General features: G+C 43.5%; 2 protein-coding genes across 2 annotated transcripts in view; both read right to left on the bottom strand.

Annotated features, from left to right (window-relative positions):
- LOC309702399 (uncharacterized protein) overlaps positions 1-17182 on the bottom strand; it is a 162972-nt gene extending 145790 nt beyond the window's left edge. The window contains exon 1 of the mRNA XM_082527116.1: positions 16954-17182. The gene's annotated coding sequence lies outside the window, so the exon portion shown is untranslated. The remainder of the gene's footprint in view (positions 1-16953) is intronic.
- Positions 552-9114, bottom strand: LOC309700397 (neoverrucotoxin subunit alpha-like; the record flags this gene model as incomplete). Its single annotated transcript, XM_082523916.1, has 4 exons — positions 552-1415; positions 1564-1610; positions 8782-8905; positions 9087-9114. The coding sequence occupies 4 exons, from the start codon at positions 9112-9114 to the stop codon at positions 880-882; spliced, it is 735 nt and encodes a 244-aa protein (XP_082380042.1). The 3' UTR covers positions 552-879.
- Positions 17183-25319: the final 8137 nt, after the last annotated feature.

Here is a 25319-nt window from a genome sequence, read left to right as displayed (position 1 = left end):
TCAGCAATCAGTGGTGCCAACAGCGCCTCCTGTGGTGAGAGGATGCAATAATGCAATGTAGCATTTTTCCACTCAACACTTGCAGTCATGGAAACTGTCTGTTGGATCTGTGTGACGTTGCTTTCTTGGTTAGAGTTCCTCACAAACGTCCAGATGATTCTTCTAATGAGGCGTCGACCATGTTTGCAGCTCTTTGGAAGAAAACGTCGCCCTTTGCCATCCTTACTTTTCTTTGACTTCTTCAAATGCAGCTGAACTCCAGCTGGTATTTTCTTGGACTTTGCAGCTGTTTCTGGTCATCAGTTCATTCCTGCAAACCTCTGAAGCTGAACAACAATGATGCTGCATTGCTGGCTGATCCCAAAAGGTTGATTCTGTTCATCTGGACGTTTTCAGAAACGTTTGCTCACTGATCAGGTGACTTCTTCAGTCTCAGCTGACTGCAGCTTTACAAGCTTACAAACAGCACATTTGCACAATGACTGAAAGCAGCAGCACCTGATATATATGATACTAATATAATACATATACATATATAATCCATACTAATGATGAAGGAACTGAGCTCACAGTCCATTGTTCATTCAGTGAACTACTCAGTTTATTTTGGGCCTCAGAAATGCTCACTCTGTTTGTACATCACTGTCAGCAATAGACTCATTCTGCTGTGTGGACAGGAACACATGTGACATCACTTCCTGTTTGTTTGTGACTGAAGAAGTTTACAAGGAATCATTTAGAAGAGTTTCAAACATCAACTGATTGAATCCATGAATCTGAAAACGTGTTTGTGAGTGAAAGAGACAGACATGTACAGACTGAACTATCTGTTCAACAGTCAGAGTGTTTCTGTAACAGGAGACACTCTTTACACTCCACTCAGCACAGGGACACTGAGTCACCAGGATACCAGAACCTAAACCCAGGATAAAGAGTTTGAGTGAATGTGGTGTTGAAGGTGTGGAGGTGGATCAGAGTGTCAGAGGAGACTCTGTAGAAGGACAGAGTGCCAGCAGGACAGTCCACATACACTGCTGCTCTGTTAGAGACAGAGGAGGAGGAGGAGGAGGAGGAGATGGATGTTTGTCTGTTATTGTGACAGACATAACGAGGACCATCATTATAGCACTCCAGACTCCAGGACTGATCATTGTCTCCAAACAAACAGTCATAACTGTTTCCTTTCCTTCTGATGCTTCTGTAACTCACTGATATAAAAACGTCTCCTCTCCACTCGACCTCCCAGTAACAGCGACCAGTCAGACCATTTCTACACAGCAGCTGATAAACATCAAATCTGTCTGGATGATCAGGATATGACTGAACCTCCTCCACACGTGTCACCTTCCTGTTGTTGTCAGACAGTTGGAGCTTTGTGTTCACTGTGTTTGTGTCGATTGTGAGTTGACAGGAATCTGATGGAGAGAACAAACACAATCCAGCTGCAGTTATTGATCCATCATCTGTTCATTGATTGACACTTTGATGATGACTCCTGACATGATGAAGATGGTTGAATGTGTGCTGCTTTGTTTTCATGAATCCCATTAAAAACACACTTACACTTCCTCAGACCTGGTCTCAACCATCGGACTCCAGCAGGCTCCACCCTGAAAGGAGGAGGGGGGTCAGAGCAGCACAGTCAGCATGCACACATGGACATTACATGGCTCTCACACACACACTGTTACACACTGAGCTCAAAGCTCGGCTCCACTGTTTTATTCAAAGAAATCTACATTTATTTATCAGCACATTTAAAAACAGCTTGAGCCAAAGTGCTGCACAGAGTAGAGAGAAAATAGGAAACATACACAGTAATGACTATAAAGACTGGTCAGGATTGAAAGCTACAGAGTACAAATGTGTTTCCAACCGGCTTTTAAAAATGTCCAGTGTTGGTGACGACCTGATGTGAAGGGCGACTGTTCCAGAGTTTGGCTGCAGCCATCGATAAAGCTCACCTCTGTTTTTACGTCTAGTTCTGGTCAGAAGCTGCTTATCTGCAGACCTGAGGGCTCCACTTGGATTCTTTTGTTAAAGAGAGATAAGATGGAGCCAATCCATTCACAGATTTAAAGACAACCAGATCTGGAAGTGGATTCTACCACGTACTGGTAACCAGTGGAAAAAGCTGGTGATGGGTCGTCTAGCACAGACCCACCGCTGGAACCAGACAATTGATGAGGGAGAGAACTGTGACAGCGCCGTTCCTTCACTTGACCTCAGTCGCTCTCGTCTGCTCCCTCGTAACACTGCTCTTTATTGAGCTTACATGAATATGCACAAGTTCATTATGACGTCTTACACAGGTATGAACAAAGAGTACCAGTCTGTGCATAGTGTGTGTGTGTGTGTGTGTGTGTGTGTGTGTGTGTGTGTGTGTGTGTGTGTGTGTGTCTGTGTGTGTGTGTGTGTGTGTGTGTGTGTGTCTGTGTGTGTGTGTGTGTGTGTGTGTGTGTGCCTGTGTGTGTTCCAGATGTGACCCTGTGACCCCAAAGCTGGTGCTAAGAGTCCAGCGGTCCCCCTAACAAAGGGCTCTTATACTTAACCAGACACAGAGTAGGTGTCCTCCTACACCAGGGGTCTCAAACTCGTGGCCCGCGGGCCAATTGCGGCCCGCAGGACGATAGTTTTTGGCCCCACCTTAATATGAAAATGTAATGTTAGTTTGATAATGTATGACACTTTACAGTGTTGTGGGCGGAGCTGAATTATCCCACCAATCAGGGTGGGATATGGATCTCAGGGGACACCAGCCGGGCTTGATGCAAGCAGGGAAACATTTCTCAATGAGTCAAAGTTCCAGCAGCGTTGCCCTGGAGTGTTTCTTTCTTTCCTGTGCCTGGCTGGCTTCCTCCTTTCTATTGGGCAAACGCCGACATTCGCCCCAGCGCGCTGCGTTCACAACACTTCAAAAAAAGTTGTTTTTTTAAGTTGCTGCCCAGCGGGACATTATACGTATATAGATTTATACACACGTCAGTGGGATTTAAAGTTATTTTTCCACAGAGAGAGATCTCATATTAACTCTCACAGTGATGCGTAGGCGGCGGGATAAAAGAAAAGTCATGAACTCAATGCAGCCCAATTTAGTCTGCAGTCACATAGCGACACCTGTTCATCGGCAACAACAGTCCCCGGTAACCCGGACTAATTATAGGGTCGCACCGTAATTTGTGGCTCCATGTTTTTATTTGCATCACTGCGTTTGCATTGCAGCAAACATGAACATGACAAGCTTGGACAATTTTTGAGAGACTTGAGCCCTAGTTTCCCTCGGCTTTCCCGAATGTTCAAGCGGACCATGTGCCTTTTTGGTAGCACATACTTGTGCCAAAAGCTCTTCTCCACTTTGAACTTCAATAAGTCCAAATACAGGTCCAGACTTACGGATGATCATCTTCAAGACATACTGAGGGTCGCAACTGCTTCCTCCCTCAGGCCAAATCTGGCTCGGCTATGCGAGAGGAAACGCTGCCAGGTCTCTAGCAGCAAGGAGTAGGCAAGAGAAACCATGTTCAGAAGAACAGTTCATTTTCTACAGTGTTCCATTCATGTTCAGAAGAAGGTTATAGAACTGTTAATACAGACATTTCAATCTAAATACAGCAGATATAGAAGACTGAGAAAAACACACAAGTTCACTGACTAAAAATATCTTATTATTATTTTATTTATGTATTACAGATTGATTGATTTTCTTATTAATTCTTAATTTGTTTATTTATTTTTCATATTTTGTGTTAAAAAATAAAAATAAAGAGATTTGAGAAGATTGGAATTTTTTAACCATGCCTTTCTTGTGGAAAACCTAATGCGGCCCAGCCTCACCCAGACTCTGCCTGCAGCGGCCCCCAGCTAAATTGAGTTTGAGACCCCTGTCCTACACCATAAATCAGTAAGAGAGGGTACGACCTCTCTCATGGCCCCAAGTGGTGTGTGCATGCCAGAGCACTCTGGAAGGCACACAGAGTCTTTACAGACTACTCAGGATCAAACCTCTATCATCATGCAATCGATTATACAACTCTAAGCATATATGAGTAAATATTTCTAAGCATAAATGACAATCAACAATATAAACCTTACAGCTGGTTTTAATAACAGAGTTCATTTGTTTCTCAAATGAGAAAGAGCTATCGAGAAACACTCCTAAATCTTTAGTTCTGAACTTTTCCAGTGGGCCAAGGTCAACATTATTAGATAATGCTAATTCTTTTCCCTTACATTATAACAATGTGAGGAGTTAATGCTAAGTATACTGCCATTAGCGGCTAATTCTAATTAGGGGTGAATAATTATTAGTAGCTAATGCTAATATCGTTTTCTCTTCCCTTTTAACAATGTGAACAACTAGTGCTAGGTAGGCTGATGCTAGCAGCTAATGCTAATTTGACGTGAATTAGCATTATATTAGTGAGGAGTTAATGCTAAGTAGGCTGCCATTAGTGGCTAATGCTAATTTTAGATGAAAAAGCATTAGCAGCTAATGCTCATATTGTTTTCCTTTGCTTTGTAAGAACGACAGCAGCTAATGATACGAAGTCTACCATTATTAACAATTGTTAATTTGATGTAAATTAGCATTATCTGATAATGGTAACCCTTTTCCCCTGCATTATAACTATGTCAGGAGTTAATGCTAACTAGGCTTCCATTAGGGGCTAACTCTAATTAGGTGAATAATTATTAGCAGCTAATGCTAATATTGTTTTCCCTTCCCTTTTAACAATGTGAGCAGCTAATTCTAATTTGATGTGAATTAGCATTATATTAGTGAGCAGTTAATGCTAAGTAGGCTGCCATTATTAACTAATGCTACTTTGACGTGAATTAGCATTATGTGCTAATACTAATACCGTTTTCCCTTACTTTTTAACAATGTGAGCGGCTAATTCTAAGTACGCTCTTGTAAATAGCTAATTCTAATTTAGTGTGAATTAGCATTATTCAATAATGCTAACACTGTTTTCTCTTACTTATTAAAAATGATAGTAGCTAATACTAATACTCTTTTCCGTTGGGTAACAACGATGTGAGGAGTTAATGCTAAGTAGGCTGCTTTTAGAGGCTTATTCTAATTAGGGCTGAATAATTATTAGTAGCTAATGCTAATACCGTTTTCTCTTTCCTTATAACAATATGAGCAGCTAATGCTAATTTGATGTGAATTAGCATTATATTAGTGAGGAGTTAATGCTAAGTAGGCTACCATTAGCAGCTAAAGCTAATTTGAGGTGAATAAGCATTAGTAGCTAACGCTAATACCCTTTTCTCTTGTGTTATAATGATGTGAGACGTTAATGCTAAATAGGCTTCCATGAGTGACTCCTTTCCCTTGCATTATAAAGATGTGAATAGTTTATGCTAAGTAAGCTGCCATTAGCAGCTAATGCTAATACTGTTTTCCCTTTCTTTATACAACTTGAGCAGCTATTGCTAAGTAGGCCACTTTTCTCTGCTAAAGATTTCTGTGACCATGATAGAAACTCTGATAAGCTAATGCTGCTAAGCTAATGCTGTTTATGGGCCCTGTTAGAATCAATATTTCATTCTCATTCTGTTGTTTGAGAACAATAACAGAAAAATGTGCACTTCAGAACAAATTTATTGTGAATTCAGCTGTGAATGTACAGTTTGTCATTATTTAAGCTTCCATTTCCAAATGTTAGCTGACACTTTATTAGGTACACTGGTATCTATATCAGGTACACCTGTGACCTAAATGTTCCTGCAAACAGACTCCTTGGGGACCCCTACATAAATATCCATGAACTATCCAGCTAGACTAGTGTGTCTGACCCTGAAAATATTCCTGCATGTGTGATTGTTCATGTCTCATCTGCAGGAAACAAACAGGAAGTGAGTGAAAGACACGGGAAATGTTTCCAGCTCTTCCTCCTCTATCAGATTTTCTCTCCATACCTGAGAGTGTCCAGTCTCCAGCCTGGATCCTTCAGTCCAGCCGACAGCAGCTTCATTCCTGAGTCACCTGGATGATTGTAGCTCAGGTCCAGCTCTCTCAGATGGGAGGGGTTGGAGCTCAGAGCTGAGGCCAGAGAAGTACAGCCTTCCTCTGTGATCAGACATCCTGACAGACTGCAAACACACAAAACAACAATCTATCTGTCAACAGTTGTTTTCTCTTTGTCACAATAACATCTATCCATTTACATCCATTCAATGTAACTTTATTTATAAGTGACAATACCCAACAGACAACAACAGTCATCTGAAGCTGTTTAACAGTGTAAGGTAACCGCCTCCACTGTGAGCAGCACTTGGTGATGGTGGGAAGAAGAACTCCCTTTGACACAAAGATCCTCCCAGTGAAAACAGGCTCCAGGAGGAGCATCTACCATGACTGGTTGCAGGGTGAGGGGAAAGAGAAGAGATGAGCTCAGAGAGACAAGAACAAAACAGAGAGACAAAAGTTAAGGACATGCAGTAGTGACATATAAAAGCATCAGGAGTGAAAAGTGGGGAGAAGAAAGCAGAGCATCATGGGAAGTCCACCAACAGCCTGAGCCTATAGCAGCATAACTAAGGGATGGTTCAGGGTCACCTGATCCAGCTCGAACTATAAGCTTTATCAAAAAGGAAAGTTTGAAGCTGATCTTCAAAGTAGAGAGGGCGTCTGTCTCCTGACCTCAAACTGGGAGCTGCTGCCACACCCAGTCCAACATAGCCAAGCTTTCTTTGCTGCTTTGACAAAACCTCAAATCCCAGTCAGAGACGATGAGCATCATCACAGTGATGATCATTTCTCTGTAACCCAGGCTTTCTGCTTCAGGATCTGTGCACGCTCACAGAACAAGGAGACCTTTAAACATCATTTCACTAAATGGATGGACTGAGCTCAGCCTACAGATGAACTGGTGCCAGAGATCATAAAGAACATCAAACAGTCAAATTCAACACTTTTAATGGAAATATGAGATTAATGCTGCAGACAATCATGAAGCTGCTGAATTCATGAACATCAAGAATGCAGCGAGTGGTAAAATAAAGATTTGACCTCAGTGTGCTCAGTGTTCCTGTCTATTCCTAACATATTCCTAACATGATAGCTGCACTTTAGAGCTCTAAAACTGGAACTGACACATGTTTAAACTCTACATGTTACTCAGTACATTCAGTTGACAAACAACAAAGTTTGTTGCAATAAATACTGAATACTATCGTTGTTATAAACAACAATACTATTCAGGAAGAAAACCAAACATTGCAGACATTTTATCATAACTCTGGTTTTACGTGGCCGATCAACACAATTTAAAAACTGGTATAAAGTCCACACTTTTTCCCTCAGTTGCTCCGTCTGTCCTGCTCACATCTCCAATGGTTGTACACGTTGTCATTAACGTGGCTTCACCTCATCATCAGCCACTTTGCTCGCTATAACACCATTGTCGGCACATAAGGACGCTGTCATAGCCTGTCAGCGACGTTGATTAGCTGCGTATATACAAATGTGAATCGCGTGATTGGCTGGACTATGGGATAAGGTGGCATCGTTCTAATCCCATATGGGAGCAGCCAGTCACTGACTAACACTGCAAAACAGAATTGTTGAAGATTTAATTTTTATTTCAATTGAGATTTGATTTTTTTGTGTGCAACACAGATTTTCTGTGTGCAGAGACCGTGCCAGCAGCGCGCAGTTGCACGAGCGCAGCTTATTGGGAACATTGGGCACCACCACAGTTCACTTCAACAAAACTTTACTTCAGATTTGTTTTCATGTTTTGATCCAGTGATGAGAGCCGTTTCCCCCATGTCCAGTCCTTGTACTAAGCTAGGCTAAACATGTCCAGTGCCTGTCTCTGTGCAGCTTTTAATCTGATGTTAATAAGGTAGAAATGGAGGAAGAAGAAAATGACTTCATCAATCAACATGCAGCTACCAACCCAAATGGTGAGGTGGTGGTTAGTTATTACTGTTGTTTCTGATCCCCTACATTATCCTACATTCAAATATATTCTCCAGCTACAATAGTGTTTGTGTTCCTAAAAGGATTTCATGAATGTGTTATTGTTCATGTCACATCTGTATGAAACAAAGAGGAAGTGAGGTTTATCCTTCATGATCACAAACTGTTCCAGCATGTAAACCTGAGATCTGTGTGGAGCAGCTGACCTGTACGATGTGCTCAACACAAACATTATTTACCATCAGTTACTGTGTGACTGAACCACGTGGGTGTATGAAACATCGCTTTCAGTTTTAATAGCACATGGCAACATTCAGACGTGAATCTATACAGTAACACTTTGATTTGTTACAGTGAGGAGACTGTTGAAGGAACGATGAGGGGAAACTAACAGCAGCAACAGAAACCAGGAGACAAAGCTGAGGTCTGGGTTCCTCTATGCTACACACAGCCTCCTGCTCCTGGACGTTAGTAAACACATAAATGTCTCCAAGTACACTTACTTCAGAAACTCTATTAAACTCATTACAAGTTTACTTCAGCTTTAAATTACTCACAACATCAGCACACATGAGTAAACAAAGTAACTAACAGCTACTGTTCAAGTTTAGTCATCTTTAATACAAATATACCTCATTATTATGAATCTCACAGCTACCTGCTCATTGAACTGAACAATAATTCTGTTTGACCATTAAAACAAAATATGTGACTGTAAAAAATGTTCAGACAGTAATTAAGAATCTCCTAAGCAATCCAAAGATAAAGAAAAGTTCACCTGCCAATTCTATAAAGCTTGGTTGTTTGTACAATAATATCATTTAATGATATGTTTGGATCCTGACCTGAGAGTTTCCAGTGTACAATGTGGACTCTGCAGTGCAGCAGACAGAAGTTTCACCCCTGAATCCCGCAGGTCATTGTTACTCAGGTCCAGCTCTTTCAAACTAGAGGACTGGGAGTTGAGAACTGAGGACAGAGCACCACAGCTTCTCTCTGAGAGGTTACAGCCACTCAGTCTGGAAGAAAACAAACAAACAAACAATTAAATCAGTCAAATGAAACATTTTTAATGCCAGCATGCAATACAATTATTGGTTAACTAAATAGCTTCATTAAAACACAACTCTTCTTCTATAGCAGCACTTACTCCTTGCAAGCTCCACCTGCTCCACCATCTGAGTCAGAAGACATGAAAATAAACTGTAAATCTAGTAGAAACATGATTGGAAATCTTCTCAGATCCATTTGTACATTTAGAGCCTGATCCTGAAATATAGCAGCACGGACATTCACAGCAGCAAAGGGTTCTTGCTGATCTGAGCTGGCTTGGCCCTGGCTTATTGAAGATTAAAGAAAGCGGAATCAGCTGTTCAAACCCCCACAAGGCTGCCCGCTGTGACTGAAACAATGGGACGGGTCGTGACTTCTCAAAATGGGCTCATTGAACGCAGCACGGATAAGATCTTGAAGAAGCTCATGGCGGTCGTGAGTTCTCAGACTTTGCTCTTTGAGAGCAAAACCGATAACCTCTCGGAGAAGCTCGTGGCTCTCCAACGGGAGATTGAGAGACGAGTGACGGACTGTTAGATCAGCTGTGAAATTGACATGCAGTTGTTCGCACCAAAGAAAGCCACCATCATTTCATGCGGCTAACATACCGGCGCGAGCTGTGGTCTCAAGGCTGGAGCTGAACAAATCTCACCCTGATAACAGACGGTGTTTAGACTGTTCCTTCCCATCCTAAGCATGCTTATCCCCTCCCGGTGCAGACGGTGGGTCGAGGGGACCAGCGCAAATGCTGCAGGCCCGGGTGCGCTGTCTACACCGGCTGTCTCTCACCTTTTACCCATCCCTGTTGCTTGTCATGTGTTTCTATGGCGCATTAAGAGTTTTCATGTGATCTGCGCTAAGGTCATTTTTTTTGTCTTTTCTCAAACTGATCTCCCTGTTGGAGCTCAGTCTGGGAGGAGTTCTTTTTTCTCCTCATCTTTCCTGATGTTGTGCATTTTCTGCTGTTTGGTTCCGGGTCGCTGCTGTAGCGGCTGACCGGCCAGCTACCTAGCCTGACCCGTCTCCCCAATGTGATGTTTGTGTATTGTATGTACGGTTGGAAAGCTCAGTATCCTAATTGCCCCTTGAAAATAAATACAGTGTTCTGAATCTGAATCTGAAAAGATTACAGAAGACGACTCTGTTCAGTAAATATTACGCTCATACTGTCAAGAAATACCAAAGGTAGGTAAAACTCTGGTTGTTGCAGCCATCCAGTATGACATGCTTTGTACTGTCCTGCTGCAGTTTGTGACACCTGGTTGATGAGTTGTGAAGGATGATGAAACAAACACTTCACTCAATGTTTGTCTTCTAAACTGGATGTAATTTGGGCAGCCGATAGTTTTTCTTAATCTATCCCAGCTGCAAATAGGAACACAACAAATAAATAACTTTACCCACTTGGATCCTTATCATTCAAGATTGTGAAGAGATTCTCTACTCAGAGAATACTGGTGATTTTAGATGAGAGAGATGGAAGATGATGAAGGGGAAGAGTTTTCAGAACTCGAGGCCTTTTGTCTTCACTATATAGGACAGAGAAGACAGGAAGGGAGGGAGAAGTGAGGAGAATAACACACAGGAAATGGTGTTGGGCAGACTCAAACCAGGCCCTGGAGTCACGACTCTAACCTTCAGTGCATGGGTCACCTGCTCAGCCAGGTAAGCTACAGCAGTCAGCAGTGTGTGAGTTAATTTGAAGACAATGATGACTATAAGTCAGGTAAAAAAAATACTATCATCAACCAACAAGGGGAAAACAGTGAGCTTGAATGACCAAGCTTTGACCAAGGGTGGCTCACTCCTCGGTCTTCTTGCACAAGGAGTGAACCACCCTGCATGGCTATCAATGTGGTGCAAACAAGGCCATCATACAGTACAGGCCATCCAAGCTGATTTTAACTTTTCCTCCCAGATACCACCTTAGAAATCATCTCGATTAGGATATGTTGGCTGTTCTAGATCCAATCACAACAAACAGAGCTGTTGTGTGTCCAAGGTGAACAGGAAGAATATATACATGCATAAAGTCAATAAAGTCAGAAGGTTTGCTTTAGACTGTGCTGCAGTTTATCATCAAAGACAAACAGGCACCATGCTGCCAACAAATGGCATCAAGTCTGACTTGAGGTTTTTGTTCTTTTTTTAAATCAAGATTGAATTTTATAGCAACCACAGCAGAGATGACCAGGGAAGGTGTGCTTGAGGGGATATAGCTACAACAGCTGGTTTCAGACTGAAGATGAACTGAGGTGCTGCACCCAAGTCTGCAGGTTCAGGGAGGGACAAACATCTGCTGCAACCAGATTGGAGTGAGAGGAGAGAGCAGGCCAACAACAACAAAGAAACAACAAACACACTGTGGAAGACCGAAGCAGAGTTTAGTTTAAAGTGGAACTAAGGATGTTTCTCTGGCTGCCAGGATTCACTGAGTAATTCAAATGCTTTCTTTAATGCAGGACCCACCATGCATGTAAACGCAAGTGTTTCACCAACATTTGTGACTAAAATAGACCTGCAGTAGAAATGTATCTAGGAGCATGCATGTGAATATAAAGTATCACAACATCAGGCACATGCAGCCTAAGTGTTTAAACAAAGACTGATAACATAACAGCAGCAGTGATGATCAGAGTTTATGGTGAATCCAGCGTCTCGAGTTCACCGAGTTCTGGAGGCATCAAAGAGGTCACAGTTGTATTGGAGAAATCCCAAAACTTTACAAATTCATACAAAGAGAGAAAACCTGGTGAAATAAATTACTGACACAGTTGGATGTTAAAAGTAAAGACATGAGTACAAATGTACTCACAGAGCTTTGTTGGAGGCTTTGACCACTGGCAGCAGCCTCAGAAGAGCCTCCTCTGAAGCAGAGTATTTCTTCAGGTCAAACACATCCAGATCTTCTTCTGATGACAGTAAGATGAAGACCAGAGCTGACCACTGAGCAGGAGACAGTTTATCTGTGGAGAGACTTCCTGATCTCAGGGACTGTTGGATCTCCTCCACTAGAGAACGATCATTCAGTTCATTCAGACAGTGGAACAGATTGATGCTTTTCTCTGCAGACAGATTCTCACTGAGCTTCTCCTTGATGTACTGGACTGTTTCCTGATTGGTCTGTGAGCTACTTCCTGTCTGTGTCAGCAGACCTCGTAGGAGAGTCTGATTGGTCTGCAGTGAAAGACCCAGGAGGAAGCGGAGGAACAAGTCCAGGTGTCCATTTGGACTCTGTAAGGCCTTGTTCACAGCAATCAGGTGGAGAGATGGTTTAAACCACCAGGAGGTTGTTTGTTGTTCTTCCAGCAGATTGAGTCCAGAGTTGATGAAGGTCAGGTGGACATGAAGAGCAGCCAGAAACTCCTGAACACTCAGATGGATGAAGCAGAACACCTTGTCCTGGTACAGTCCTCTCTCCTCTTTAAAGATCTGTGTGAACACTCCTGAGTACACTGAGGCTGCTCTGATATCGATGCCACACTCTGTCAGGTCTGATTCATAGAAGATCAGGTTTCCTTTCTGCAGCTGATCAAAAGCCAGTTTTCCCAGAGACTCCATCATCTTCCTGCTCTCTGGACTCCAGTGTGGATCTGTCTCAGCTCCTCCATCATACTTGACCTTCTTCACTTTGGCCTGAACCACCAGGAAGTGGATGTACATCTCAGTCAGGGTCTTGGGCAGCTGTCCTCCCTCTCTGGTTTCCAGCACATCCTCCAGAACTGTAGCAGTGATCCAGCAGAAGACTGGGATGTGGCACATGATGTGGAGGCTTCGTGATGTCTTGATGTGGGAGATGATCCTGCTGGCCTGCTCCTCATCTCTGAATCTCTTCCTGAAGTACTCCTCCTTCTGTGGGTCAGTGAACCCTCTGACCTCTGTCACCATGCCAACACAGTCAGGAGGGATCTGATTGGCTGCTGCAGGTCGTGTGGTTATCCAGAGGCGAGCAGAGGGAAGCAGTTTCCCCCTGATGAGGTTTATCAGCAGCACATCCACTGAGGTGGACTTTCTAGGGTCAGTTAGGATTGTAGTTTTGTGGAAGTCCAGAGGAAGTCGACACTCATCCAGACCATCAAAGATGAACACAACCTGGAAGTCTTCAAAGCTGCAGATTCCTGCTTCTTTGGTTTCAGTAAAGAAGTGATGAACAAGTCCCACCAAGCTGAACTTTTCCTCTTTCAGCACATTCAGCTCTCTGAAAGTGAATGGAAATATGAACTGGATGTCCTGGTTGGCTTTGTCTTCAGCCCAGTCCAGGCTGTATTTCTGTGTTAAGACTGTTTTCCCAATGCCAGCCACTCCCTTTGTCAGCACTGTTCTGATTGGTTCATCTCTTCCAGGTGAGGCTTTAAAGATGTCTTCTTGTCTGATGGTTGTTTCTGGTCTGTCTGGTTTCCTGGATGCTGTTTCAATCTGTCTGACCTCATGTTCATCATTGACCTCTGCAGTCCCTCCCTCTGTGATGTAGAGCTCTGTGTAGATCTGATTCAGGAGGGTTGGGTTTCCTGCTTTAGCGATGCCCTCAAACACACACTGGAACTTCTTCTTCAGGGTGGATTTAAGGTTACGATGACAAACTGGAGCTTGAAGCTCTGAATGAGAAGAAAAATAAACACTCAATTCCAAAAAGAACTAATCTTTAAAACATGTTGCTCCATCTTCCATCTCTGGAAAATGTTCATTTATCCAGCAGCTTAAATCTTTAGATAAATCCTCTTACTGCTCTGCAGACGGTCAGCCAGCTCCTCCTGCTTCATTCTCCTCAGGAAGTCCACTGTGATCTTCACAAACGCCTCTCTGCTGCTGCTCCTCTGACTCTCTAAGCATTCTGGGTAATCTGGACTCAGAGCCTTCTGGATCTTCTTCAGCTCGTTCTTCACAAAAGTGATGATGTTGTCCTCCAGCAGCTGGAACAGAATATTTATGAATGAGCCAATCAGACTGAAATCATGGAGCCAAACATCAGATCCATGTTGGACACACTGACGATCCACTGGTCTACAAAGAGCAGCATGGAGATGACTGTGAACAGAACAGATGTAACAGTAGTTGTTGTACATGTACAGACCATAAATATGGAGTCCAGCTGTGTTTGATGCTGCTGGGCAGACTGACCACTGGGAACCTCTGAGCTCTGCTGGTCCACTCTGTGGAGGAACCATGAAGGATTAGATCAACACAGGATAAAGATCCAGGAGTTTCTGCTCAAATAACTTCATCTGAATCAAGTCTGTCAAGTTTTAAACTCTCAGATTGTGAACATATCAGTAATTTTCAGTCTGTTTTCATGGACGTCCTTTCAGTGGTGATGTCAGGGATGATTTTGAAGAAGCTCATCAAACTGAACCATCAGCAGATCACTGCTCCAAAACCAGAACATGATCCGAGTCTCCCTCCACCACCAGAACACCAGCTTTACTAACGTGGTAGATCAGTGTAGTACAGATCAATAACTGATGAGTCATTTGATCAAAATCACTGAGTGCTTCACGTCTGACCCTCTGATGCTTCTGTAGACATTTTGCATATTTAATGAATGTCTGACAGTTTTACATTCATTCTATGAACACAGTGGAAATGTTGTGTTATAGTCTCCATGTTGTTTCCAGCATCATAAATTCTTAAGTTCAGAAAATTAGATTCTTTCTTCACAGCTGAAAAACAACAACATTTATTCTCTATTGAAATCTGCATCGTCCACTCCAAAGGTCACAATCTGAAGGTAACATCTGGTTTTGTTCCCTGTGGTTAACTCTGAGCATCAGTATGGTGGGATTTATCCACTACATCCACACCACTGTGGTTCAGTGTTGTCCTGATGGAGTAACAGCAGCCAGTATGATCCAGGCTTTAGCTGCTGGGTCTCTGTGTGACCTCTCAGACTGTTTAACAGATCAGACACAAAGAGAATCAGAGCAGCTCTGTTCTTTAAAGACAAACATGAACCCACTCAGGTCACACTTTCCCCACAGATATGAGCATCACTGTCCTCAAACAGCAAATGACCAAGTCGAACATTTGGATCTTTTCTCTTTCATTGTTTTCTTTTTAATGAATCTTTGTAACAATCTGAGGATGTTTCAGGTCATATTTATCCAGGAAACACAAACATGTAAAGGAGTCATCACAGCTCTCTGACCTCGTTGCTCCAGGTTCCCCACTGAAGACTGGAGGTCGACCTTTGGACCGGTCACTCCTCACAGACGGACAGCTGGACCCTGCAGACTCTGCTCTGTCCTCCTCTTCCTCCATCATCTTCTTCAGTCAGTCTGAGAGGTAAACCACAAACACTCAGTGAGTTCACATTAACAGGAGGAACTGAGTTACAGTCGCTGACCTCTGACCTGTCATGTGACCATGAAACCAGGTCAATGTGTCTGTAGGTTCAGTCATCCAGGTCATGTGATCTAAGGAGCTTGGAGAGAAAAGAGACGTCTTTAAGTTTCTGGAAGACGTTTCATCTGAGAAGCTTCTTCAGCTCTAAAACCAAACGGTGGAGAGTCCCAGATATTTAAACCTGAGAGGGAAAGAAAGCATGTCGCTGACCCACCACTGATGTTATTTCAAGGAGGAAACTGAGAGCCTTTGCACCAGGAGCACCAACATCAGCTCCAGCAATGATCCACTGATGTGTTTTTATTCCATGTATGAATGTTGTTATTGACAGAGATGACGTTTGTGTGTCAGTGATGCAGTGACTGTTGTTGTTACCTGTACAGGCTGGTTAGACTCTATGAAACAGATCATACAGATCTCTGCATGTTAGAAGAGACTATTAAAGGTCATGAATGAGACAAAGGCAGGGAGGCGTCCTTTACAGCTAAACAGCAGAGTGAGAGAACAGCCAGCACCTCTACATTTATCACATTATACAGCACATGTATGATACTGACAGGGATGAGAAGAATTTAGTGATTCTGATCCCATCATTGATATTACTTATTGATTCTCAGTAGCTCTGCTCTGACAGTCACCACCATCACTGAGCAGCATATCAAAGACATTTGTGCACATTAACTGCATGTTGTGGCTCAAATGTTTGTGCATGTTGGAGGCATTTCCTCTTTGTTGTGATCAGTGTTGGTCATTACTCAAAACAGTCATTATTACACATATTACACAGAACACTTTGATTAAAAGTAATGGAGTACGTTACTTCATTACTCCTCATAACATTACTTTGATGTTAAAATGAACAAATGAGCATGTAACAACATAAAGCTGAGGTACAGCCCCACACACCAACACAGATCCTGATGAGGTCACGTGATGTTTCTCTGAGTGTTTATGAACACAAATCAAAGATGAAACAGCACAAAGACACTTCAAAGTGATTCTACTGTAGAAACATGAACAGGTAGAAACCTGCAGCCTGACTGCTCATCACTTTGTTACCTGTTCAAGTTCAGCAGCAGCAGCTCACTTTATCACGGTGCTGGTCTGGGGTCAGTGTTTACTCAGCTTTAACCTCACTCTGGGTTCTTGGCTAGCTTAGCGTTAGCTTAGTGTTAGCATAGTGTTAGCTTAGTGTTAGCATGCTGTGTGCTAGCTTAGCGTCAGAGCTCTGCAGGTGTCTCCTGTGTAAACATTAATCACAGTGACAGTAAAGGAGGTAAAGGGCTGTGACGTCATCACGTACGCTGCGTCCTCTGTGGGCTCTGAGTGAACTCAAAGTACAAACTACAAGTACACAAACACGAACGTAGCTCAGAGTGGCGGACACACTCGGCCTCGTTGGTCCAGCTGTGAGTCCGTTACCGTGAACTATGGAGCGGCAGATTTGTGCTGAACTAAGCTGCACACAGCTGATGTTAGCCAGGAAACATTACACACTGACTTTAATGGAGAGACCGGAAATACAAACACACACAGTTTGTTGTGTGAAGAAATCAAACACGAGCTGAACAAACAGTAAAGTTCCTAAAGACAAACTGTTAAAGGAGGAAACAAAGCAAACTTACAGTTTCTTCACACACCAACAACAAGCTCCACTCCACGAAGTTCAGGAAGTGAAATTAAACTTTGAGCAGGAAGGAAACACCCAAAGAGACGTTTGAGGACAATCAGGAGCATTGGAACACTGTGCTGCGTTCAGTTGCACCTCGGAAACTCCAAACCTCTGGCAGGCTGTGATTTATTTCTGCTGGTTTTCCTGTTTGAAGCACAAACATCCGTCATCAATTTGTTGTTGTTCTTCCTGCAGCGTTTAAATATTTCAGCACTGAACTGATGTTTCTTCAAAGCTCATTTCAACCTGTTGAAGTCATGAATGAAAGTGCAGACTGAGAGTGGATCACATGATGTTTGAGGTGTGTCATGTGACATGTTCAGTATTGTCACACATGTCTAGATTGTCCCTGATATCATAACTGCTCAAACACTGATGATTATATTTGAAGAATTATTCCTGATGGCAGCAAAGTTTGAATGGAGCTCTCTGTCTGTGCTGATTTGTCGCCCTCTGGAGGTCAAAGCACAAACTGCATGATGTCACTGTAACCACCACAGAGACAGGAAGTGTTTTTATGACTGAAACACTGAAATGATGCTAACGGCTGTCGTTAGGCTCACTGACAGCAGTGCTGATGTGTTCATGTCAAACACTGGCTCAGGTCAGACTCCTTCATCCTTCTCCAGCGTGAGGCCGCCCTCAGACCCACAGGAGCTCTGACCTTTGACCTCCTGACCCTAACCATTTTAGTCTTGTTGCATCTTTAAATGCAAATCCTGTGAAATGGTCAGGGGCGGCTCTAGAGAAATTTTCTTAGGGTGGCAAAATCAAAGCCTTTTCCCCCCAAACACATATGCAGGTGGTTACATGTGGTTAAAATGATTCAAATGCAGTAAGTATGCACGTTTTTCATATAAATATAGTCTATAACTTAATTATTGTCTGTACCCACATGATTACACACTTTAGTTACATGAAACATGTGAGTTTTGATGTTATGTACTGTACAGCCTGTATATTAAATACATATGTAGCCCAATAAGTATAAACTCCAGAAAGCTACACAACATGGGGCGCTTCATTTACAAACACAAGTCTAACTTAAGTTTCACTGTTTTTGTTAGAAAACTGTCACATTGTTGCAGCTTAAATGACACAAAATGTCAGAAATCTGCACTGTCATGAACAAACATGTAAACCTCATTTTTCATGATTTGTTGGATTCACCCTCTGAGGTCTGAAACACAACCGGACATTTGTGACTCCTTTGAGTTTACGTTTGTATTTCACCCTCAGATTGTTTCATTTTATTTTTTCCTCCTCTTGCTTTGTTTGGCATCTTTTCAGCTCAACTGAATTTAGTTGTTTTTTCACTGACATACTGCATTAGTATTACTATTACTATTAATGTAACTATTACTGATCTGAAATCACACAAAGAACCTAAAATCCTAGCAGTATTTTTTACTGTAAAAAAACCACAGACGTGTTGGGTAAATGTTTATAACTTGAAATGCAAATATAAATTGTACATTTTGTAAACAGATACAACTATTTATCTAAAAATGCAGCCAATACACCTGCTGTTTTTTCATTTTCTACAACCATTTAAAATAACACTCACCTTCCTTCATTTCCACAGTGTAACATCCACCCACCTGTGTAAAATCCAAAATTCCCATGGTGTTGTTCAAAATGTGCTCTGGCACAATCATAAGCATCGCTTGCTACTGAAAACAAGAAGAAAGCCGTCCTGCTATGGGCTGAACCATTTGTTAATGTGGGGGGGGGGGGGGGGACACTATGGAATATATCCAGTTCTAGCATTTATATTCACTGCTGACTGTAACTACGCTCAAACTGTTAAACTTATTTTAATAAACAACACTGTCATATGCAAAACTGGGGTGGCACTTGGGGTGGCAAGGGATCATTTTAGGGTGGCACTTGCCACCCCATGCCACCCTTCTAGATCCGCCCCTGCTGATGAAGCCAACAGGTTCGCTTCATTTGCAAAAAGCAGATATGAGTTTCTGAGGCCACAGTCTTCTGTGGCAGAAGGGGAATCAGGGGAAGCCCTGGAGGAGTCCACCACCCACCAGAAACAGGTCTGAGCTCTCACTGCAGTGGTAAAGGGGCTACACAGCCCACATGAGGCTGAGGGATGCAGCCTTCTGTCAGACTGTCACTAACACAGAGAAACACCCGTGTACACTCATACTCATGGGCACATACACCAATCAACCTAACCCCACTAACTGCTCGTCTTTGGACTGTGGGAGCCAGAGAACCCAGAGAGGACCCAGACATGGGGAGAGCATGCAAACAGCTTAGATGTTGGATTTGAACCCAGAACCTTCTTGCTGTCAGGAAACAGTGCCAACCACTTTTCCACTGTGCTGCCTGTTTGACTCTGATACACCCATTTTTGAGCTCTTAAAAACAGCCCTCCACACAACAGAGACAAACCATAAAGGACTTTGTGGCTTGTAGCAACCAAAGAAAGTTTAAGGTGCAAAATAAAGAGGTTGAAAGGAAAGTAATAAAGGAAACATGTAATTATAACAGTAATGTTGGCTGTGTATCACGTGTGGCATGTCATTGTGGGGCTGGCCTCTGCTGGGATTGAGAATATGTGATGGCGGGGGCAGGGTTGGTTACTGGAGTTTATCCTGATCTCCTGTTTAGTGGAACTGTGCTCCTTTGAATCCACAGCACTAACCTGGCACACACACATAAAATGCATCATTGCTACAGAGCACAGCAGGACTCATTATGAGTGGTGGGGCAGGCTGGATGGTGTTGAGGAGTCGTATCGCAGTGACATTGGCTCCCCTGCTTCACTCTCTCCTGCCCCACTAATGCAACTCACTAATCCCTCTGTCCCCTTTAGGTGGGGCTCACGCTGACAAGATAAAATAAGCTGCAGGACTGGTGGGTGGGGGCTGTGCTGTCAGCCCCCCTGGGTCTGCTCCTCTGTGATCCTCAGTGGGCCAGTATGCCTCTCCTGGTAGCTCCATGGGGGATGGTGTGGTGGGTTGGTGGGTGCCATGGCGACTATGTGCGGACTTCACATTTTTGTCTGCTGTGACAGCTCCTTGATCTGGGCGGGGCCAGTGGGGTGTGGGTAGGTCCTTTGTGGGGCTTTGGACGTTGCCTGAATATTGTCAGGCAGCTGGGTGCTGTGCCTCGACCCTTTCTTCCTTTGCATTTGTGGTTTGGTGCCATAAATGCACAACATAGAAGAGCCACCTCGACGGGACAACACTCAGCGGTTCATCTGTCTCTCTTCCACAGCATGTCTTTATCCTGTCTTCCTTCTCTCACCCCAACCAATCACAGCAGATGGCCCCGCCCCTCCCTGAGCCTGGTTCTGCTGGAGGTTTCTTCCTGTTAAAAGGGAGTTTTTCCTTCCCACTGTCGCCAAAGTGCTGCTCACAGGGGGTCATATGATTGTTGGGTTTTTCTCTGTATGTATTATTGTACGAGCTACCTTACAGTATAAAGCACCTTGAGACGACTGCTGTTGTGATTTGGTGCTGTGTAAATAAAACTGAATTGAATTAAGAAACAACTCTTAGATTCCTCACATGATTCTCCTGTATTCCTACGGGACGCCAAGGTAATATAACATGGAAGTGTGTCGCAGTGCCTGGTGGCCACATGTTACCCATAAACTGTCAACCTGACCGTACTGTAGCTACGTCCAAAGACTAGTTAAAGATTAAAGCTTTTTGGGGGGTTAAATCTGACATAAATAAAGAAAGAATAACATTAAAGTCGATTCTTTTGATCACTGTAGTTCTACTTTGAGGATATGATGTGTAAAAACCCTCAGTCGTGGCTGGTGGATCTCACATTCCTGGTCTTTGTAATTCCAGTTCAATGAAGCCTCATTTTCACCTTTTTCCAGGTAAATTTTCCCAACTGTTCTAATGTCCATGCTGTGGCATTGTCCCATCATTTGTATTTCCTGTTAATGGATTTTTAATATGGTCTGGGAAATTACTATATATGAGTAACTTCCTGTTGTATTGCAGCTTAAGGCCATTGTCACTGAAATAAAGCCCGAGTTGTAATAGTTTGCATCCAGAACGAGGAAAAGGAAGAAACCCAAACACTGCTCAGTGGATGAGTCCGTCCTGGAATAAATACCAGGACAAAACTAAAAAGAAGAGCTTGTTTCCTCGAAGCAACAACAGAAAGCTCTTTGTCTCTACAGATGTTTCTGGGAAACACGTTAACAATATTTAAACATTTGTTCTTAATAAACGTTTTTACTTAATGATGCTTTATGATATTTCTATCTGACCTAATGCAGCAGCGTATCCACATGAACTCTGCAGTGTTTCTACCCAGAGGCCACCGTGGTCCTTCTTTACTAATGCTGAGGGTTTTCTCCCAGCCGTGATAGCCTTTGACAGGTAAACTGAGTCATTCCAGCCCAGTGCAAAAATAACCTCCCTGTCTGCTCTTAACTTCACGCATCGATGCTAAAACGTTGCATAACTGAACCTGCAGACTGTGATCCTGTAGCTGTCGAGGAGAGGGCTTCATGCCGTCCATCTTCTGCTCAATTAACAACGCCTGCAACCTTTTGAGCCTTGGTCCTGCTACAGTCACAAATATAACATCATCACTCTTTATTTGATCCACTACACTGCTGTCATTTCTCTGTTATGGCCCCACAAGGTCACTGAATCAACCCCACAGCATCACGTACAAGTTTTCAAAGCGGTGTTCTAATCTGCTTCGAGCTTACATCATTTTAGCCAGCCCCTCCGATCTTCTCCAGGTAAACACTACAAAGAAAGAGTTCAGTCTGAATAAAACATCTTGTGCATGTCACACGATACAGCATCCACAGCAGTATACACTGCAAACAGCAGAAGCTCTTCCTTCTTAGCCTTCGGTCCAGCAGTGATGACCTCCTCCTGCTTTTGGTTCACATCACCTTTCTCCTGAAAATCTGAGCTGGGCTTGACAAACCCTCAGCTCAGCGTGATATAAAGGTAGCTCTTCTAGTGTATTTGCCATCTCCTGAGCTCTCATTGTTACCATCTCACATTCTTCTCTTTCGCATCTTTCTCTTGACAATACCGATAGTTAGAGTGGGTTGTTTTTTTTTTGATTGCCTTCTTGCGAACGCCGTCTGTTTTCCCACATTCTGCAACGGTAAAATATGGCTTTGAGACGGGTATTTGTTTTACCAAATGGACAATTGCTGTCTGACCTTGTTCTTGCTGTTGACAAAACTCGGCTCATGGTTGACTCTTTCCCACAGAGGGGGGTGCTTTAATAAACTTATTTGAATATGAGCTTTTTTCCTCGCTAAGACTTGTTTTATGGGGAGATGTAAGAAACCGGGTTACAAGCAATGATAATATCGGATGTTGACTCCTCAGCGAATCAACATTTTCTATCTATTGAGAAAACCCATTGTAAAAGTACCCGCGGTGTGTGTGTGTGTGTGTGAGTGTGTGTGTGTGTGTGTGTGTGTGTGTGTGTGTGGGCCTTCTTGCGAACGCCGTCTGTTTTCTGCAACGGTAAAATACGACTTTGAGACGGATATTTGTTTTACCAAATGGACAATTGCTGTTGACAAAACTCGGCTCATGGTTGACTCTTTCCCACAGAGGGGGGTGCTTTAATAAACTTATTCGAATATGAGCTTTTTTCCCCGCTAAGACTTGTTTTATGGGGAGATGTAAGAAACCGGGTTACAAGCAATGATAATATCGGATGTTGACTCCTCAGCGTCATCATTTTCTATCTATTGAGAAAACTTATTGTTAAAGTATTGAAGAAAAAAACTCCTCCTTGGCCCGCGGTGTGTGTGTGTGTGTGTGTGTGTGTGTGTGTGTGTGAAACAAGATCGCCTGTCGCTGGTTTGTTTTTCAGTCTCTCAAAAGGAAAAGTAGTATTCACTAAGCGATATTTATTCATTTTTTACACATAGGCAGCCTGTAGGTTACAAGCGGATAGAAAGTTCTTCTTTTCATCACAAGCTATGGTGTATCTTAAAGGTTTTTTACATCGTCTGTATTATAGGAAAATAAAATACTATTGAAATCTCTACAGGAAGTCACTCTTTATTTCCATTACAAACGCCGGTGCAGCTTAAGAAAGTAAAATTACATCTGCTCTGTCTCTCTATACATCACAGAATCAGCTGCTGCATCACCGCTGTGCTTAGGGAACATGACGCAACAGGTCTGAAAATGACTAGACACTTCCGGAGTATTTCCGGTAGGGTCATAAGGTCCGGATCGAGATTGAATATGTCATATTCAAAACCTTCTTCTTTGGGAGAGCAGATCTCATCGGACACAGGAACGCTGCAGAAGGAAATCCATCTTGTGTCTGTGCCTTAGAAATTGTGACGGACTCCTCTCTCTGCTTTTTTATTCCCCTCCAACAGATGGCGCGCTTCCGGAGGTTTCCCCCTCCCTCTAAAAACTTTTTTTCCCAACAACAGATGGCGCGCTTCCGGGGGTTCACCCCCCTTTCTCAGGATATAATTCGTCACGCGGGGGGTTTCCCACCCCCCCCCCCTTCTCCGGATACGATTCGTCACGCTCATTACACGCTTCCGGGGGGGAGGGGCGGGAGGTCAAAAGGTCGTGATTAGGGCCATCAATCACTTCGGATCAAATTTTGTCATAAGCTGTAGGGTATTAACTCTCTTCCCTTGTTGTGTTAACAGACCTCTCTGCATTGAATCATACCTGTTATTAACCTCTGTCTCTCTTCCACAGCATGTCTTTATCCTGTTTTTCTTCTCTCACCCCAACCAATCACAGCAGATGGCCCCGCCCCTCCCTGAGCCTGGTTCTGTCGGAGGTTTCTTCCTGTTAAAAGGGAGTTTTTCCTTCCCACTGTCGCCAAAGTGCTGCTCATAGGGGGTCATATGATTGTTGGGTTCTTCTCTGTATCTATGAAGCGCCTTGAGGCGACTTTTGTTGTGATTTGGCGCTATATAAATAAAATTGAATTGTCAGGGTCAAAGTTCAGAGGTAAGTTTGTTTAGCAAATGAATGACAATAAATCATACATGTTTGCTGATTCACAGATTGACAGCCCGGAGGAACAGGGCTGTGTCGTTCCTGTGATGTGATTCAGCTTTATTTTAGTATTCATTTATTTTATTAGCTTTATTTCAGCCACTCAAACAAAACAACATTATATTAAAACAGAGTGCAGGTCTCATCCAACCATAGTTAAATATGTGCCAACTGATTCAGTACGTTTCATGTAGAAATATGTGTGGCAACTTTTTGTTGCAGCAATGATCTCAAAACACAAGGGGGGGCTAAGATGAATGTCTGCTGTGAGGACAGGGGGTGTGCATGTGCTCAAGTCACGTGACACGTCATTTACGCAACATTTGGTCGATTTCAAAGTTACAGTGAGATAAAATCATGTTATGGATTGCACTCAGTATATTGTGCCGACATGGTGAGATTGTGTCTGTCGAGCCGAGGAGAGCGTCGCAGTGCCAAAAGCTGTAAAATGAACTATCAGGCTGGAGTGTGCTGCCACAGCACAGAGCAGTCACAGAGTCCTGCAGGCAGAAGAGGAGTGATCGTGTTAGCCACCTTACAAAACAAAAAGACATGAAGTGAAAAGCAGAGCGCAGAGTGAGGCAGAAGAAGACAGACTGGGCCAAGTCCTGCATGTGCGAGAGCGAGCGAGACCCGGGACAACGTCATCCGCCTCGCCTGGACTAGTCCGCCGGCCGGAGGAGGGACAGTGGCTGCACTGTGCAGCCGAAGACTCACTTTGATCGCGCAGGAAACGAGCGACGCAACCGGTCCACCGTCCGTGCAAACTGCGCCAGGCAGCGTATTGCACGCTGGAGGACACCGAGGAAAGTCACAGTAGGAGCGGCGCTTAGTGAGAGGTGATGTCGGGGGGACATGGCTTCTTCTCCGGTCACCCCAGCATCGCTTGAAGGAGAAACACCTTCACCCACCGGGAACGAGGAGCCCGCGACCACCCGACAGGTACGACACGCCTCCGAGACCCTCTGCGCGCCCGGTAACGTTGTAACGTTTTACCGAAGTTCATTCGCAAACACACCAGTTTAAGATGGACCCGAGAATCAGCACACGGGAGCACTGGTGTCTGACTCAGCAGAAACGGCTCGACCTGCGTGTAATGCTTCGTATTTGATAACGATGGAATAATTCTTTAAAATAAGCACACAGATAAACACTGGTGGGTGGAAAAGCTCGTGTTTTGGTGAAATGAGTCCCGCCTAGTCCGGTCTACACCTCATTCAGCAAACATCTGAGTCACCCTGAGACGCCAGTGCGCGTCCTTGTGATGCAAAAAGCCGTAAGTGACACGCTGTTTACACGCAGGAGCAGTTTA

Source organism: Aulonocara stuartgranti (genome assembly GCF_965226115.1).
Source record: "Aulonocara stuartgranti genome assembly, chromosome: 3".
In the NCBI taxonomy this organism is placed as follows: Eukaryota; Metazoa; Chordata; class Actinopteri; order Cichliformes; family Cichlidae; genus Aulonocara; species Aulonocara stuartgranti.
This window is presented reverse-complemented; position numbering and strand designations above follow the sequence as displayed.